The sequence below is a fragment of the Gavia stellata genome, chromosome 21 (assembly GCF_030936135.1).
Source record: "Gavia stellata isolate bGavSte3 chromosome 21, bGavSte3.hap2, whole genome shotgun sequence".
NCBI lineage: Eukaryota > Metazoa > Chordata > Aves > Gaviiformes > Gaviidae > Gavia > Gavia stellata.
The window spans coordinates 14,978,558-14,996,701 of record NC_082614.1 but is presented as its reverse complement, the minus strand read 5'-3'; the positions used below and the strand labels follow the sequence as shown (position 1 = coordinate 14,996,701).

General features: G+C 47.5%; 1 protein-coding gene across 1 annotated transcript in view; it reads left to right on the top strand.

The window, feature by feature from the left end:
* CORO1C (coronin 1C) overlaps positions 1-18,144 on the top strand; it is a 45,783-nt gene that overhangs the window by 17,040 nt on the left and 10,599 nt on the right. Inside the window, exons 2-3 of the mRNA XM_059827451.1 lie at positions 588-787; positions 12,270-12,392. Of these exons, the coding sequence (XP_059683434.1) occupies positions 593-787; positions 12,270-12,392 (318 nt within the window). The 5' untranslated portion in view covers positions 588-592. The remainder of the gene's footprint in view (positions 1-587; positions 788-12,269; positions 12,393-18,144) is intronic.

Genomic DNA, 18,144 nt, shown 5'->3' with positions numbered 1-18,144 from the left:
TGCCCAGGAAACTAATTTTATTATTTTTTAGTGAGATTTTGGAGTTAGAAGAAAGAAATGGAAGCTAGCGAACATGTGGAACCACTTCACAGGAACACCGGATTTTGAGAGCTTGCATTTTTATTTACATCTTCTGGACCCTGTCTGACTTGAAAGTAAACAAGTTCAATCTGAGACCAGATTTATCCCTGAAAATATGTGGAGACTTGTCTAAAAACTGCTTTTGGGATTAGGAACTTCCTTTACTGCAATAAAAGAATACATTTACAATGGGAAAGCTGATGCTTAAGCGGCAAATTCTTTCTGTGAAACACCCTGGGAAGTGCAGTTCAGTTGTGTTTGGTGGAAGACAGCCTGAAACTTTATTTTTTAAAAAAAGGAAAAGGCAAAACTGGCTGAGAAGTTAGTGGGTCTAAAACCAGGTGCAGGATTAGTGAGTGAAACTGTATTTCTGTGTTGCTGGAAGCGGGGTGATGGTGCAGATGAGAGGGGTCCCGTGGAGGTCCTTGGCAAGCATCTTCTGGGCAAGCAGGAGGTCCCTGCACCTGTAACTGATCTCCTTCTTTTGACGTTCCTCTTCTCTGCAGACACAATGAGGCGAGTGGTACGACAGAGCAAATTTCGGCACGTGTTTGGCCAAGCGGTGAAAAACGATCAGTGTTACGACGACATCCGCGTTTCCCGTGTTACTTGGGATAGCTCCTTTTGCGCAGTAAACCCCCGATTTGTTGCAATAATTGTAGATGCTAGCGGTGGCGGAGCGTTCCTGGTGCTGCCTTTGCACAAGGTAAGTGCTTTTTGTAAGTTTTCTCGCTATTACATGCTCCACTTTGTTGTCATTTCAGCACTTGTTTATGAATAACATTAAGGCTGTGAAGGCTCTGCTGTGTTGTGACATGCTGCTCAGTAGTGCCATGTAAGAATCCATTTAATGTCTCTGTAATCAGCCTGATGCTTCCTGTACATTAAACACAGTAAATAAGTGGTTTGCTTGACTAATCTGAGCCACTTATTTATGGCAGAAGTTTCTACGTAGAATCATACTCCTAAGGAAGCCTCTTTATTTATGATAGCAGCGGTCAGGCTTTTCCACTGTCAAGGCTTCAGCTTTTTGAGCTCTGTGAGTATCGCTTAATTCAGGAACGCACCTGAACCTCATCACTCCTTGCAGCCTCGGGTCAGATGGATGCAAAGGAGTGGGCTGGATCCAAGAAGGGCATTTCCATAGGCCTCGTGGCCAGGGCATCTGAGCTGGTGGAGGCTGCTGCCAGCCCCTTCAGGTACTCTTTCTCTGTCCGGTGTAAGACAAGAATAATCTCGGTAAGGAAACAGCTCCTCCAAGCACCTTTGCAGCTGTCCTGCAGTTCTCCCAGATCACAGGGCTGTGTCTAGGGTTTACTATACTTCAGCCAGATTTTGTTATCCCCTAGTACCTCATGTGCAGAGGAGAGGGGCTTCATCTGACCTTGGGCAGGGAAACACCCCTTACATTCTCTGCTGTGCAGAATGCTGCTAAGTCTCCAATAAATAATCTTTCAGTGAGCCCAAATATACACTCTACTTCTTTCCCTTCTACTTCGAATTTATTTGTAGAACCCCAGGGGTGTGCTTTGCAAAAAAAAAAAAAAGTTAGGTTCCTGTCCATCAGCCATGAGAATGGCTGGATCAAAGGTTTGGAGGGAGGCTGAAAAGACAGGCCTTCCTGGTAATCTTTTACAATCCTGTGGCATAAAAGCACACAAATGAGCAGGAGCAGTGTCTTGGACTGAAATAAATTCCTGGTGCCCCCTGATACTGCATGGAAAAAAACCACAGAGCATCTTTCTGCCACCCTTGTTGGAGAGCAGTGCTCTCATCTCCCTTTCCGGTGCTTAACCAGCAAATTCTTGTGATGAAAGTCTTTCTGTAACATTATTTTGTGACCCTTAAGCTTTTCTCTTAACTATACACTTAAGATGCCCTCAGTCTGTCATCAGCCCTGTCCTTTTTTCCTAGCTCCATTTGCAGATCTGCCCTGTTTATATATAGAAATAGTGACCAGAATCGAATATAGCATCCCACATGGCGAGGGCATTGCAGAACAGAGGCGGCGAGTGCTCCCTTAGCCTCGGTTGTGCTAAGCGAAGCCAGCCGAACCCCTCGCCTCCTTAAACAGCTCTCTGGTTTGCTTGTCTTATTAGCAGCCCTTCTTTGCCAGTATTCGGGTTCGCGCTCCTCTTCGGGCCCCGTGGCCTGCTCTTGCCTAAGCCACGCAGGATGGCACCCGTCTTGATGAGCAGTTCCTTGCTCAACGCAGCACGCGGTTCCGCTCGTGTCGTGGCACAAAGGCCGATGGCAGAGGACGCGCACCCCTCTTTTTTTTTTCCTCTTAACTTCCCAATGTTTTCTCAGTCCCTGGCAGAAATTCCTGCTGATTCCGAGCGATCTGGCCCTTCGTGTTTTTAAGCGCCGTCTTGTCTTTGGTTTTTATGGTTATTCGGTTACTCCTCCTGCCCTCCTCTGTATTTGGCATTGCCTTTGTGCCCTCAGCGATGTTCCTGCCTTGCCTTACGCAGCTCCTCGATACTCGCGTACGAGAAGGTTTCACGCAAAGCTGGAGGAGCTCTGTTCCCAAACCCCCCCAGCCTGACGCGTTCTTTTGCTGGGCAGCACCTCGCTGGCTTTGCTCTAACCCCTTCCCATGTTCCTCGTTTATTTTTATAGCCTCGGCTGATGAAATTGCTCCTTCAACACCCTAACGTTTTGACTTCTCTTTGAGCGCATTTAGCAGAGGTAATCATTGCGTTCCCACAGCATGATCCTCGCTGTTATATTCAGGGAGGGGAGAGAAAAACCAAAAAAAGGTCTATTTTTAAAGCATGGGTTGGGTATGATTTTAAAATTGAGCCGTAAAATTACACTTGCTGCACATCGGTGCCTTCGGGAGGCTGCCGGGAGAAGGGCCCTCCTCTCACCTGCCCCGCGCCGCGGGGGTCACTCCGAATGGCTTCTCCTGAGGCCTGACCCTGCTTCCGCGGCCCCCGTCATCACAGAAAAGGCAGTTTTTACTCATTTTAAGCGTCTTTTTTATTTTTTTCTCCAGGAATGTTGTGGGGTTGTGTTGCGGCGGTGGCTTTTTGCTGCCGGGCGGGCGGCTCCCCTCAGGGGTGATCGGCGGGGCGGGACGAGCGCCCGGGACCCCGCACCGAGCACCCGTGTGCGGGGGGGGGGGGGGGGGGGAGGACGCCGGCGTTTCCCGCCCCCGCCTCGCGCGCGCGCACCCGCTGCCGCCGCAGCGGCACTGCGGCGGCCGCGGCTTTTTACCTTATATGGTCATGGCAGCGCTCGGGGCCGGCGGCCGCCGCCGCGCTGATTGGCGGGGGCGCGGCGCGCGGCAAGTGCGCGGCCGTTAACCCCCGCGCGGCCGCGGCCCCTCGGCCTGGCCCGTCTCCGCGCTCCGAGCCGCGCCGCTCCTCCGCCCCGACCCGACCCCGCGGGGCGGTGGCGAGGGTCCCTCCGGCAGCCCCCGGGTGGAGGTGTGAGGAGAGCCGGGGGGCTGCAGCCTCCCTCCACCCCTGCAGCCCTCCTCCACCCCCGGGGCTCCGCGCAGAGCCCGGTGCGGAGCAGCCGGCGGGGCCGGGGCAGCCGAACCGGGTTTGCTGGCTGTGGAAACGCTTTGTCTGGACTTCCTGTTTCCTTGCATGCACATGTGCAGGGGCTTTGCCAGGAACTCGCCATTCCCATGCTCCAGCAAGAGCCGCGGCCACCGTCCGAGCCGCTGAAAATTGCAGTTCCCACAGGTTGGTTGGTCTGCAGAGAGATGGCCTTCCTTGGAATGAACCACGTCCTTTTAAAAAGCTGTAACTTGTATCGGTTAATGGTGTGGAGATAAGAGTCGAGCTAATCGTCATTAACTGTACGCACCAGGGCAAAACACTGAGAACTTGCCAGCTTATTCTGGACTATGGGGGACTGGTACCGAGCAAAGTGCTGGTGTAGAACCTTGCCATTCAACTGGAAGCTTGCAGGCTTTTAGAGCTGATTTTCTTTGAGCCTTATCCCAGGCAAAACAGTAGGTGCACAGGGAGGGAAGCCTGGGATAAAACTCTTCAATCAAGTGGTGCGTCCCTTGGCCTTCGCTTGCTGGGGGGCGAGTGCTGCTGGATTAGTCGGAGATGGCCTCCGGCATGGCAGGTAGGGCCTGCGGTTAGGGAATTGAGTCAGGCACGTCAGGGAAGAAGCAGTTCTCCTGCTCGCATCTCCCGGAGATCTCCGGTGTGAGTGGGGTGGGTGCGTGCCGCTGCCTCGGTGGCTCCCGGCGCACAGGAGTGTCGTGCAAGGGCTGGGAGTCGGTGGTTCTGCCTTGGCCCTGCAGCCATCCCGGGCTCAGCCCGGACCGGGTCGATAAGCTGCCCAGGGAATTGGTGGTGGAGTCACCATCACTGAAGGTGTTCAAGGAACGTGTGGACTTGGCACTGCAGGACATGGTTTAGTGGGCATGGTGGGGTTGGGGTGATGGTTGGACTTGATGATCTTACAGGTCTTTTCCAACCGTAGTGATTCTGTGATGGGTTGCTTGGTGTTCGGGTGGTGGGCTTGTCGTCTTTGCTTCTGCGTGTCGTTCCCAGCAGAATGAAGTCAGGACTGGTGGGGGGGTTGGACTAGATGATCTCCAGAGGTCCCTTCCAACCCCTGTCATTCTGTGATTCTGTGACTGCAGGTTATCCTCTGGGATGCAGTTTGGAAGGGCTGTGCCCCTCGCTCTGCGGTGTTGGGTGCGCTCATTTCCCTTCGGATGACAATTGAAACGGGACAGAGATCCCCTCCTGTCACAGGAGAGGGGTTGGGGGGGATACACTCACCCAGCTTGGTGGGTGATCCCCGTTTTACAGCCCAGATGAAAATTGTGTGGGTTTCTTGACGTGCTGGGGAAAAGTGACTTGCAAGTACCTGGGTTTAGTGCGTGGTTCTGGTGCTGGGTCTACATTACAGCAGAACTGGACACAATTATTTATTTTTTTCCCCTCCTCAAAAAATCTTCGCTGTTTGTCTCTGCAAAGAAGAAAGCTGCTGCAAAGGGTTGCTTTTTGTTTCAGTTCATCTAGAAAGATGCCTTCAGCTGACAATCATGTTATGTAAGGCCTTTAGAAGAGGCTTATTCAGTCCCCTTTGGATATACCTTTTATTAGATTTTCCATTTGTGTGCCTGACTTCATATTGCACTCCCTTTACATAGGCGGCATTCCTATAGAAGCTGTGATGAGATGGATGCCCTGAGAGGCAATTAGCGTGTGGGTGGGTGAGTGCACACCTCAGGAATGATCTTCTTGGAGGAATATGTTGTTCTGCAAGTGACATGCCTTCGTGTTCAACCATGGCATATGTAAGTTGTTAATCAGCTGTTCCAGATCCTCATTCCTCCAGGAAGGACTGGGGGAGAAAGAAAACCCATCTTTTTCTGAATTGTGTGTAAAATAAAATCAGGAGGTACTGCTGTGATGGCATCATTGAGCCCTTCCAGCAATTTTAGGTGGAGCGTGGATGGAAGGATGCGAATTAAAATGAGTTGCTGTCATCTTGCCTTGGTTGTTGCGGAGGCCTTGTCAGTACTAGTGCTGTAGGTCTTTTTCGTAGCAAGGTCCCTGTGAGAGAAGTTTGCAAGGTTGAAGACTATGAAGGGATATTTCCCCCTAAATTTTGGTCAGACTTCCATGCAGCTCCAAGCAGTTTTGAATGTTGGGTGGAGGAGATTAAAATTCAAGACCGCTCTGCAACAACTGAATAAAAAGGCAAGACATTGGTGGTTTTTAAAGATCTAAGTTATCTTGTGACCAGTGGAACTGCTAAAACCTGGTTTCTTGCAGATTTTTCCTACATCCACTCTGCATGGAGCAGATGTTCCCCTGCTCCCTTACGCATCCTTTCTCTCTTGACCCATCAGCATGTGCGCACCTCCCATGGGTGCCTCACTAGCTGCTCGGGAGGGATGTGGGCTTGAGTTATAACTGAACCTCCCCTAGTGGGGCACTAATTTGGATTTCTTTCTTTTATTTCACCTTGGATTTTTCTCTAAAGCTGATTTTAAAAAAAAAAAAGTTGAGTTATTTATCACTGTCAGCTTGATTGCAATGGCTCATCAGGTTCTAGTGTACTAGGGAAGAGAGGGCAGGCAGTGTGGCTAATAAATCTCATTTCTCTAGGAAAGCAAGCAGCAAATGCTCTCCCCTGTCTTACGGCCAACCAATGGTTTGCACAAATACTGCTGCAGTTTTAAGGCCTTGTCAAATAATGAAAATAGAAGTTGTGCTTGATAGTTTTGTCTGCAAGCAGGCATGAAAGAGCGATTGTTGCACTTCGACAGCGCTGTTTAAAACTTCCAGCTAAACTGAAATCTTGGAAGTCCAGGGACAAAATTAATTCAGCAGAAATGGTTGGAATAGAATGGCCTCTTCCCTGGGATCTGTCCAGACTTTCTTCCATCTCCTCCTTCACTGTCTGCATTTTTACTGGTCCCATTTTATTTCGCCGTGACTGATGTTGGAGTCCCGGATGATCTATTCCCAGCTCTTGGGGATGAGCGTGTTTGACGTGAGGCTGTTTGTCCCCGTGGATCCTTTCTGGGCACTGCCTCCTCGCTCAGCAGCTCTGTGCTCTCTGGATGGGTTCTCGTCTTTCATCGCCCCCTGAATTGCAGCGGGGCTTTACCACTTCATCCCAGAACCCTGAACTTTTAGGACACAGATTAGTTTTCCTGTGGTTGGAAAGGTAGTATGCTTCTTTTACTAATGCGGGAATTAACTGCTTCAGAAATCATACTTTGGGGATGGAACTCCAGATCTTGTTAGTTGTAATGTAATTTCTGGGCAACAGGTCTCTTTGTTTTGCATCTCTGCATCTTCTGCCCGAAGGGCTTCCTCAGCTAAAAGTCAGCTGAGGCTGAAATGTAATTTTGAAGTATGTTCAGAGCTTTTCTTTAGAAACGTTAGCTGAAACGCTGGAGCTGTGCTACGCACCCAGCTCTGAGTGACAGGAGTTAGCCGTTCGGGTTGGATTTTGGGGGGTTGTTTGTGTTGGTTTTTTCCTTTTTTTAAAGCCAGAATGTGAGTAGCTGATTGTTGCAACTAATTTCGTGAAGGATTTTGCAGATAAACAGGCCCTTTTCCAGTGTAAAGCATCCTGCAGTCGCAACCAGCTCTTACCTCTACGTTCTCTGGTCAGCTGCAAACCATGAAGTCCCTCAGCTGCTGCAGCTCCTCTCCCAGCAGCGAGACCAGCCTCGCCATTGCTGCCTGCTCCACCCGCCTGCCCACACGCCTGAACCCTCCAGACTGGGCTTCCAGCGGGGGTGCCACAGCTGCTGGGGCCGCCCAGTGCCGTGGTTTTAAAAGCCCTGCTCTCACTGCTCGGGCAGGGTTGGCTTTGTGCAGGATTCCTGTCTGTCACCGCCATTTTTTTCCCTCCTCTTTGTGCATCCATTTAGGTCTGGGCGCTCCGGAACAAGGACCTTTGTCTCCGTTCTATAGCAGCCTGTAATGTCTACTGTAATGTCACAGCCCTGCAGCTGTCAAGGTGATAAAATGAGAACAGGAGCACTGCTGAGGAATTTTTGGAGGGCACAAGTGATGTTTATAGTGGTCCGGTTTGAAAGCAGTATATAGTTATGAATGCCTTACAGTCTCTTACTGCATGACATTACAGTAGACCTTTTGGGAGTAACACTCTTCATAATCTTCCAAATTAGTTATGGATGCCTTGATTGGTTTGCTGGGTGACTAATGTCTATTTGTCATGGTCACGGGAGAGCAATGCACTTCCATTACACCCTACTGCAGTATTTTCTCCCAACTGCCTCCTGCACGACCAGCTGCTGCAACCAGAGGTGGAGGTGGCCAGAAACTTCACTTGCCTGGACTTTGTGAAACCTGAGTTTGTTGTAAGGAAAACAGACAATTTAGCTAAGAAAAAAGGAATATCCTCTCAAACAGAGAAAAGGTACTAGTCGGTTTGTATTTCAAACTTTGCAGTTGTGACCTGATTTCCTTCCTCAAACTTCTGCAAGCTAAGGGCGGGGGAATTGCTTTTGCTTGTGCAATTTGATGCCACTTCCCTATTTTAAATGGCGATCTTCATGAGCACAGCCATGGGTTGGGGGAAGAAGCAGCTGTTCTCCGTGATATTTTTACCATAATCCATGAGCTGTTTCCTGCAACCAAATGCCCTTTTCTGGCAGAGAAGCCATTGTAAGACAGTCAAATTAATTCATAAAACTACCACTTCTAGGAACCGTTTTCCTGTGCCGCTTATCTGTCCCTTCTGGATTTAATAACAATTTTTTTTTCCTTCTCGTCTGTCACTTTTTTCTGACCTGGGATACATGAAGGCACTAAATGCATTAATTTGGTAAAGTCAGCTTACCACCTGTTGAAGGACCTGAATATTGAGTGTGCTTCTAGTCAGTGCCATCCAGTGTGTTAGTACTAATCCTCAAATTCACCTTTTTGGCTAACTTTTTGTAAAACACAACTCTGAATTTCAAAACTTGTTACTGTGATGTGTTGCTCAACCAGAGTCCTAATGGATTATGAGAAGGGTTTAATTTCTTGAAGTCGTACCGAGTTAATTTTAAGCTGTGTATCAGCACTTGAGATTTATTTTAAATCCTTAACTAATTAAAAGATTACATTTTAAAAATAAATAAATAAATCCCCAAACCTGCGAGCATTACGGTAGCACGAAAATGCACCCATCTGGCAGCGGAGCTGCAAGCCTCGTGGTGTTCTTGTAGGAGAGGCATCTCTTTTAAAAGGAATTGTGTTTAGAAGCATTGAATCTGGTAATTTTACAGGCTGGTGTTTGGTTTTTTTTTAATACCCTACTACAGGCTTCCTGGTCCTTCATTTGGCAAAGCCCCCCCAAATACTGTTTTTAAAGCTCTGTGTGCACAGCTAGTCCTGCAGGATGCCAGGGATAGGGGTCTTCTGCTCCGGAGAGGGGAATGCTGCTGGGAGGAGGAAGCCTACGGTGTAGCCTGCACAGATAGTATTTGCAAAACTGGCTTAGAGAGGTGGTAAAGTAACACATCTGAGTTAAAAACTGCCCATTTCTCACCTTGCTGGTTGTGGTCCTGGGGCGGTGACATGAGTTACTGACAGCCCCTCCCATTCCCCTTTGAAGGGTCACGCTTTCTAATAAAAGTGTTTTCTTTTTTTTTCTTTTTTTAAAGTGGAGCAGATGAAGTGCATTTAGAAGCATTGCTGAGGAGAGCTCTTGCTTTTTGTTATGTGTTCAGGAAAGCACCGTAGCTTCCTCTGCGCTGTGAAGATGGTTTTGTGTTTCTGACCGCAAGTCAGTAGCTTCTCTGAAAGTCGTTCGGCTTCTGCTAGCCAAACTGCAGCTTTGAGCAGCACGGCAGCCTTTTTGGCCAGTAAGCCCTTCTGTCCATTTACATCCTTATTTATTCTCATTTTGCTGTTTTGACACTATTTGTGGACCCTGGTGAGCAGCTGAGCTGGTCCTCTAGTGCAGTAGTGCTGTGCCCAAGTGCAGAAATTGATGCTGCAGGGCTGTGCATCTCCCCTGGCGTTGTCTTCCTCTGCCAGACCCTGGGGAGCTGTTGTGTTTGCAGGCAGCGTGACATCTCCTTCTCTTGTTTGTACTCTGCTTGCTCGGTTTTGTACGTTTTTGTGAATAAATATGCTTGAGGTTGCTTGAAGTTATTACATCTCCCACACTGCTTCTGAATAACGTCTCATTTTCCCCATCCTTACTCTGTCTGTTCCCTTGTTAGTAATTTTTTTCATGTGTCACTGTCAACATCCAGGCAGGAAAGGGGTGTATTTTACAAATGGTGCAGATAAGCTGCTGTTCACCTGTAACATGGTGCAAAGATATTTCTGCTCAACTTGGTTGAACTTCCCCTTTGTGCATCTGCAATTTCTTCTTGATCCAGATGGCTCTGACCCGAGAAATGTTTGCCGTCCTTGTCCAAAACAGCCGTGCCAGTGCATCCATCTCAAGTTCCTTAGCTTGGTGCCAAGACTGAGCTTTGCTGTAGCTTGCTGCTTGCCCTGCCGAGGAAAGGGGACTCGCTCCTCCGTGGGAGCTGGAAGCCGGTGGCTGTGCTGGCCCCTTCTGCTTTCGGGCATCGGGAGCTCCCTCTTGTCGCAGGCTCACACAGAGCCTCTGTCATCTTGCTGCCTTCGGAGCACTGCCGTTTAGTGAGCTAATGGAAGTACGAGATAGCTGGTTTGAAAAATGAGCCCCGTTTTAGGTGATCAAAAGCAGGCGGTGGGGTTGCCTGGTCCCTGCGGTCAGCTGGCTGTCACAGGCAGTTGGCTGCTGCTGCTCGTGCTGTTCAGGTTCATCGTGATCAAAACTGAAAGGTGAAGTTTGTGGTTTAATTTGTTCAAATTGACTTTTTTTTTTCTTCCCTCCAGTAATAAATTACTGTAAAAACTCTAAACTAAACTGACAAGCACTTGTGCAGCCTGCAAATAATTACCATAGGCTCCTCTTAGAGGATTACTCTGAGTCCTGCCTAGGAGCAAGAACAGGTAGTCACTGACGTCTCTCAGTATTAGTCGTATTTTTTCTTTTGATTTAAGTCTATATTTGTATTTAGCCTGTAATGTGACTTCTGAAATATGTTCGTGCGCATATGCTCTGCATGGTTCATTTTAATTAGATAAATTAAAATGGATGGACTATACATGTCACTTGGATGTATTAATTTTTTAAATCCTATTTCACATTATGGCATCCAAGAGGGATTACACAGACTTTAATTTTTGAATGTCTGCTTTATGGCTTTTCATCTACAACACTTGCACTTTTAGTAATTTCAAAAGCATTTGAATCACTGAGACAGTCTTTTTTTGAAACCTAAATTTGGCCATTTGGGAAATAGTGGTTGTTTTGTTTCTGTAACTTAGTCTTTTTGCATCTATATCTTGTTTTGTTGCTAGCAGAGGTCTTCAGGTCAGTAGTCTTTAAAAGCCAGTATCCAGCATTATTCTGATCCTTTGTACGTAAGACAGCGTTGAATAGGAGCAGCCTTCCGCATGGGGATGGGTAGGAGGCATATATTAAAAGATGTAACCGCCAAGGTTGGGGAATGCCATCACCAAATGGCAGAAGTGAAATGCCAACCATTTCTTCTGCATGTTTAAACACAAAAGACGACGACCCTGTCCCAGACCTCTCCCTCCTGCCTCTCTTCTCCCATCACTCATAAAAAGGCCATCGCAGCATTCCCTGGAAACAAAACCCCTCGGAGCAGGAGCTGGATTCTGGCCCTGAAGTGCAGGAGTTTCCTGCTCACCCTGCCGCTACTGCCATGTGTCTTCGATATTTTAAATATTCCTTCCTCTGTGTGCAAGACTCGACCAAGAGAGATAATGATGATGATCTAGAGTGATTATTTTATTTCCTTTCACACGGAGGAAGCTGGGGTATTAGGTGCATCAGCAGTTTGGGGGGGGTCAGATGTTTCGGGATATTAAGGGGCTCCATCAGCAAGATGTAGACCCAGTTGACAAAGTTGGTGTCTCTGCAACAGCTGCCTTGGCATCACTAGGTTTGTCTCAATTCAAATGGGAACATCTCATTAGCTTGTTTCCTTGGGAATTTTATCTTGGTAGTGAGCTCAACTTTGGCAACATGCTGGTGGCCTTCATCCTCTGGCTGTAGAGAGGCAGGTAGGGATCAGGGGTGGGTGGCTGTGGCAGTCTGTATCAGCAGTATTTATTCCTGGAAAACAGTATTGTGCTCTGCACAACTGTGTCCTAAAAACTTTCCATCTAAGCAAAATAGTTCCATGATGAAAACAAGCAGACTTGGTAAATTCAGTGACCAGCAACACTCTTCAATTAAAATTTTAGCTTGGTTATCTTTAGCTGTTGCTGACCACCGTTGTGAAGCACAGACAAAAACAGAGCTTCACCAGGCAGGCAGAGCCCTCTTCCCGAACGATCGGGGACGGACAAAGGGACGGCATCGCAGCAAATGCTGAGATACAGGCAGCAAAGCATCCCTGCATCCGAGGGGGAGCAAAGGCCTCCTGTGCTGAGCCTCTGAACCCTTGTCTCGCACCATCTGGAGTTTCCAGCTAGTTGGTGCTGGAGAAGAGTTGCTGGTTCATTTCCTCTACCGTTACGTGAGATGATTCACTTTTCATGGAACTGTGAATACCGAAAGAGTTAATGGAGAGTTAGGAAGCATCTTCCTCCACTCTGAGATGTGCTCTATGCTGTCTGTGTATTACAGCTCTCTTCCTTGTTTTCCCCCTTCAGACAGGCAGAATTGACAAGTCCTACCCAACAGTGTGCGGCCACACAGGACCGGTGCTGGACATAGACTGGTGTCCTCATAATGACCAGGTCATCGCCAGTGGCTCTGAGGACTGCACCGTCATGGTAAGTGTATTTAATTTGTCTTACGGGGCAGCGTTTGCTTCATGCAAAAATCCTGCTGCAAATGACACTTGTATTTCTAAAGAGATCTCCTATACTGACACCAAGGGCAGAGTCCTTGCTAATGTGAGAGTGGTCATGGGCATTCTGCACGTTTTGTCTTGGCTTAAAAAATGGTGCTAACTGGGCTGCAGGACCTAGCTAAAAATTGGAGCGAAAATAGCAGAGCAGGCTTTATTACCTGCGTAACAGCAGAATTTGGACTCTCACAACTGGCACTTTCTTCTCACGTTATGTTGGAGAAGGTGCAACCTCAGACTTCTGAGAAGAATCTCTTTAGCACTGAGATGGCACTTTGAGTAACGAACTTGGGCTGTGTCTTCCTGGCTTTGTCTTCAGTTGCTCTTCCATTTTTCCCTCCCCTGGGGATTTGTCTGATCTTTGGGAAGAGGAAAGAGAAGAAGGAGTGCCAGTCAGTGGTGAGGTGTTTTGATCTGTAGTGCTTTGCAGAAGACTGAGATGGTTCCTGACCTCAAATATCCTAATGGATGCAATGGTGTGTGTCGAGAAGAGGTGGGGATTGAAGGGGAACAAGCGCATCAGGTTTCAGAATTGCTTCAGCCCTTGATTTAAGGATGTCGCTTTAATTTTTTCCTATATCTACAGGCTGTGAGTAGATGTCAAAAGGTTTTTTTTTTTTAATAAATACATAAAAAATAATCCAAATTCTGCACCTGCCAGCCTTGGTCCTGAGACCTATTTTACCTCAGTCAGAGCCCCCTGAACAATAGACGACCTTGCTCCGTGATGGATGTGGAATCCCGTGTATGCAAACACAGCAGAATAAGTGAAAGAAAATCCTTGTAAGATGAAATAATGCCAAATAACTTCAGTGATCTTTGGCCATATTTAGAAATGCTGTAGGCTGAATGTTATATTGAAATCTTATTATAGATCATGTCAGATAAATTCCTTTGCTTCTGTTCATCGTTAAAATGTTTGGGAGGGGATTCATCCCAAGAGGCTTATCCTGGGACAGCTCTTGCCTGTGATCTCTCAGTCTTGGAAGCTGAAGCATGTTAACAAAATGTACTATATTTAATATTAAACAAAACAACAAGCTTCTGTGTTTGTGATGTTCACTACTGGGCTAGAACTAAGCTTTGAAGGATGGAGGAATGTTCCTCCAGAAACCAGGATCCAGAAGGGCTGCAAGTCAGAAGGAACGGTCTCTGAAACATGAGCATCAACAGAAGCAGGCGAAACTAAGGTCCATAGCTGCCTTCTTGGAGGCAAAAGAAGTTTCTAATCCAAGTGCAATGAGAAATATGTTGTGAGGCTCCAGAGGGATTGAATTATGTAGAAAAACCAACAGTGTTCAATTACATGTTGTCCAAATGCTCCTAATGTAGACGCAAACCGTCTGCAAGAATCTGAGCCTACAACTGTGCAAACAAGCTCCGTGGGGCGTGGGTTCACGGTAGGTTGTCTGCTCTGCGGTTGCTGCTTATCTGCACACACTGAAGTGAGGGGTGAGCTTCCCCTCCGTCCCCAGAGGCATCGCACATGTGGACAGACACCGCGGTGTAGCTAGCTGCAAGTTTGCACACTCGTGTTTGTGTATGGCAGCTGTTGGTGTGACTGTGTCTTGAGTGGAAGGCAGCAAGCAGCTGGGGAGGTGAACTAAGTGAGTTGTTGCTATGCGTGAAGGGACGAGCGTACGCAACTCATGATTTGGAAGATGTTAGGCGCATGTTAGCGGGAGGTTTAAAATGCAGCGAAGCTGAGTGCCAACAGCAGCGATGAAGAAAGCAAAGAGGACTAGCTAAAGACTTAAGTTGATTCTTCTGTTAAGTATCGCATAACTTCTGATGGGAAATGATGTATCCCAAATCATTTGGGACAGTTGTTAACTGGGCTGGACAGAGCTAGCGTAGGTAAAGAACAACCCTGGCCTGGACTATTTGGAAACAAACTGGATGAGCTAATGAGCCTTCCCATTTTTAATTCCTCTTCTGTCCTGGCACGGGTGATTTAGCATCCTGTTTTCTTTGCTTTTCTTTAATAAAGGTTTTGGAGTCCTGCTTCCTGAACAGCCTGTCACTGAATAAACTCATCTTACTTTAAAGGATATGTGGTTGTTCATCAGGTCTGAACTCTTCATTAGCCAACGTGAAATGAGAAAAAGTGATACGATAGAGGAAATCACGTGGCTTTCTGCAGAAGTGGCAGCTGTTTTAAAAAAATACCTTATGTTTTTAAAGATCATCTGTGCCTTAGCACTCCAGGATTTAGGATCTTAGCCTCTGCCACAACAGAGCTCATCAACGTCAGCTAGACATGTATTGAGGGAGAGAGCATGGCTTTGAGATGCTATCTAACCAATGTCTCCGAGATGAAGAGGGCTGATTCCCTGCAGCCATAACTTTGAACTGTCTGCAGCCTTTGTGTTACACAGAGAAGGTTAACTTGGTCCTTTCAAAAGCTAGAAGCATTTTCATATAAATAAAAACTCAGATCTGTAGAAGGTGGAAGTACCCTGTGAGCTGCATATAAACCTTGAACAGGTGTGGTATTTGAGATCATTAGACTAGGGATTGAAATAGGGGACTGGGAAAGAAGACATCTTTTTTCTGATACTGCTTAGCTTTGAGGCTTGGACAGTGTTAGAGGTTTAAGTATTTGCAGCTGCATCCAGATTTGATGAGAGGCACTTGCTAGGTGTGATCTGACAGTTTAAGGCAATACACTCATTACTTCTGCTGTCACATCTGATGCCTTCAGAAATAATTTGGAGGTAGAGAAGAAAAAGATGGTGGGGGGCAATATTTAGGACAGCTCACCGTGGCAAGACCACCTCTGAGCAAGTCACGGTGGCAGTGGGTATAAGCACATCACTGTCTGATCCCAGCAGAGGAAAAAGTAGAACGGACCTCTCCAAAACACTGCCTGCCGCCTTCTCTGCGGGAGCTCATGGAGGAGCAGACGCTCTTCCTTCGTCCCACGCTGGGCAGTCCTCGGGGCATGTGTTGGCCTCTGTCCCCTCCGGTCCTTGCCAGTTGGAGTGCGAAGCCGACAGATTCCTTTTGAGTTGGCAAATACGACTCACTTGAAGGGGTTCGAAATATAATGAAATACTTGTAGTCTGCAAGTGTTTAAGTATTTCCTCTTTACGCCTTGTTCCCAGTTCTTCAGAAGGTGGCCCACTTCATATGTCCAAGAGCCCTAATCAGACAAGCGATGCTGTGTAGGTGATGGCAGTGGCCTCTCTGCCCCATTTGCTGGGTTTTTTTTTTTTTGCAAGATTTCTCTCTTCTTTTGCAGAAGAGCAGGACGGGGAGTCCCCATCTCCTCCCCTCTGAATTGCTCTCAGAAAGACTTCCTTTACAGTCCTGTGGCATGCGGATACCTTCTGTGGCCTCTTCTGGTATTCTCTTTGAAGAATGATTTTCTTGTGCCAACAAATAAGGAATTACTTAAATATTCATGCTTGATATTCTGCTGAGTGACTGTAATGTACTGCAGGTTTTTTAATTCAGCTGGAAAATGTTTGATTGTATAAAGGCTTGTAGATGGTATCAGATGGCCTTTCTCAGATACGGAAAATTTGCTTCATCAGAAGGTGAACACTAATGAGTTCGCATGTAATGGCCAGAGTAGAGCTCGTTTGATTGAGCAAATTGTTTTAAAAATTAAACCAGAGCGCTTGCAATGACCTGGGCCACCAACCTCTGATAGCAGACAGTTAAGACGCAGTAACAGGACAGGATGAATCGGGACCTGCTAGCTGTGGAGAAGGTCTTATAGCCATGAAAAATGGATGCACAAAGTGCCTTGTCTTGCAGCGATGCCAGAGCAGGGATGTAGATAAAACCCAGGGCTCAGACTCATTTGTTTCATCACGTAATGTGAATATAGGAGTTGATGATATTTCTAGAAGTTGACTTAATCGTCTCTGCAGGTTGAGGCAGAGCTAGAAGAGACAGGTTTTGATTCTCTTTAAAGGGTATAAAAAAGCGCTGAAAAAGATTGCTTTATTTTCTTTCTCATGTGCTGTTTGTGCAAAACCTTTCCCCCTCCTGCTCTTCCTCTGAGACCCAAACCTCTACACACCACCGTGGCATGACTTCACTTCCTCGATCGCAAACAAACCAGCCATGTTAACTTAAAAAGAAAAACCACAAAAGCAAAAAGAAACAACAACCCCAAAAACCCCCACAAGTGGGAGAGTTGACGAACTGTTACTGATGTCCAGTTAATCTTGGAATATTTTAAGGTTTCCCTTGTGTACTCATTCTGAGTCCTCACCTTCAGCAGGCTGGGTCCTGCATCCAAAGCTAAAGTTCCTTAATTTGCCCCCTGAATCTAATTTCATCCCACGCTGAAGACAGGCACCCCACCCTGTGCAGGAATGAGTGGGCCAGGTCGCTTGGGAGCATACCCTGACCTTTCACACTCCTAGCCTTTTTTTGCAATACCAAGCAGGATTATTAGGTCAATAGTTTCTGTAATCTGCAGAGGATTACACTGGTCTGCAGCTGCTGTAAACTATAGGGGCTTTCCCTTACAGAAAAAAAATCTGTCTGTCCTCCAGAGGCTTTCAAAAAATCCTTTTCGTTGGTATTTTGCCTCTAATACCTCCCTTTCCTCTCCCACCCCCTGCGCTCGCTGGCTCACATTTAAACTTGGTCCTGGAGTTTTCTGGCACGTAAGTTACTTTGCTACGAAGCTGTGCTCACACGGAAGGATCCCTGAACCCTTCCCAGCTGGGACAACGCAAAACAGAAAAGGGGGTCTCAGGGACCTGGTCCCTGTGCTCCGGCTGCCCCCCCCAGCAGTGAGGAAGATTGGCTGCAGCTGCAGGTGTAGAAGCTGCTCTGACCCTGCTGCTGTCCCTGTGTGGCTTGTCCGCAGGTCATGCTTGGCCCAGAGGCTTGTGCTGCTCCTTGGTCTTTTCGTGGATAAATTCAATTTTCGAAGCTTCCTCCACAAGCAGGGTGAGGCTGAGTGAGTTGGGGCAGGCCACTTTATCACACCATTTCTCTCAGGGGAAGAAACGGCTGCGTTCGCCAAGGCTTGCCGTTTTCAAGGACTCCTCAAGACCCTGGAATAACTAGGTGTCTGGCTCCCTGCTTAATCCTCAGTGTAACGTCAACTTGCGTAGGTTAGTCTTCGGCTGTCATGGCCTTTTCGTCTACTGGAGAAGTGGTTTTGGTGTTTTTTCTTTTTCTCAGCCCCACGTCAGCTGTGCTGCAGCATCTGCCTGCCAGGCAGAGCTGTCAGACCCAAGCTGCTTGTGTCGAGCATCCTCTACCCCTGCATGGTGGCACCTGATGCTCTCCTGGGCACCCCTACCTCTGCTTCGGAGCCCCTGGCTCTCCTGCATTGCCTCTTCTGCTGGCGTCCCCCAGTTCTCGTGTTCCCTTTCCAACTTTCTTACTGGTTTAGGTAATACTTGTTTTCTGCAGCATTGCATCAGTGTTTACAATTAATTGTGAGGGGTTTGGAGGTGGTTCAGCGGAGAGACCTGTATACAGTTACCATACTAAGTGCAGGTACCAGTTTTAGCAGACTGACATTAAAGTTCCCCTGTCAGCAGACATGTTTTAAATTGTTGCTACTGTCAGGTTGTTATTCCCTGACTGGCAAGAAGAAAGCTGCTTCTATAAAAATTGACGGCTTTGTAACCCAGTTTTATCGTGTAATGGGCAGGTGAGACGATTTGTTGCTGTTTGCAAGGCGTGTTGTGTTTCAG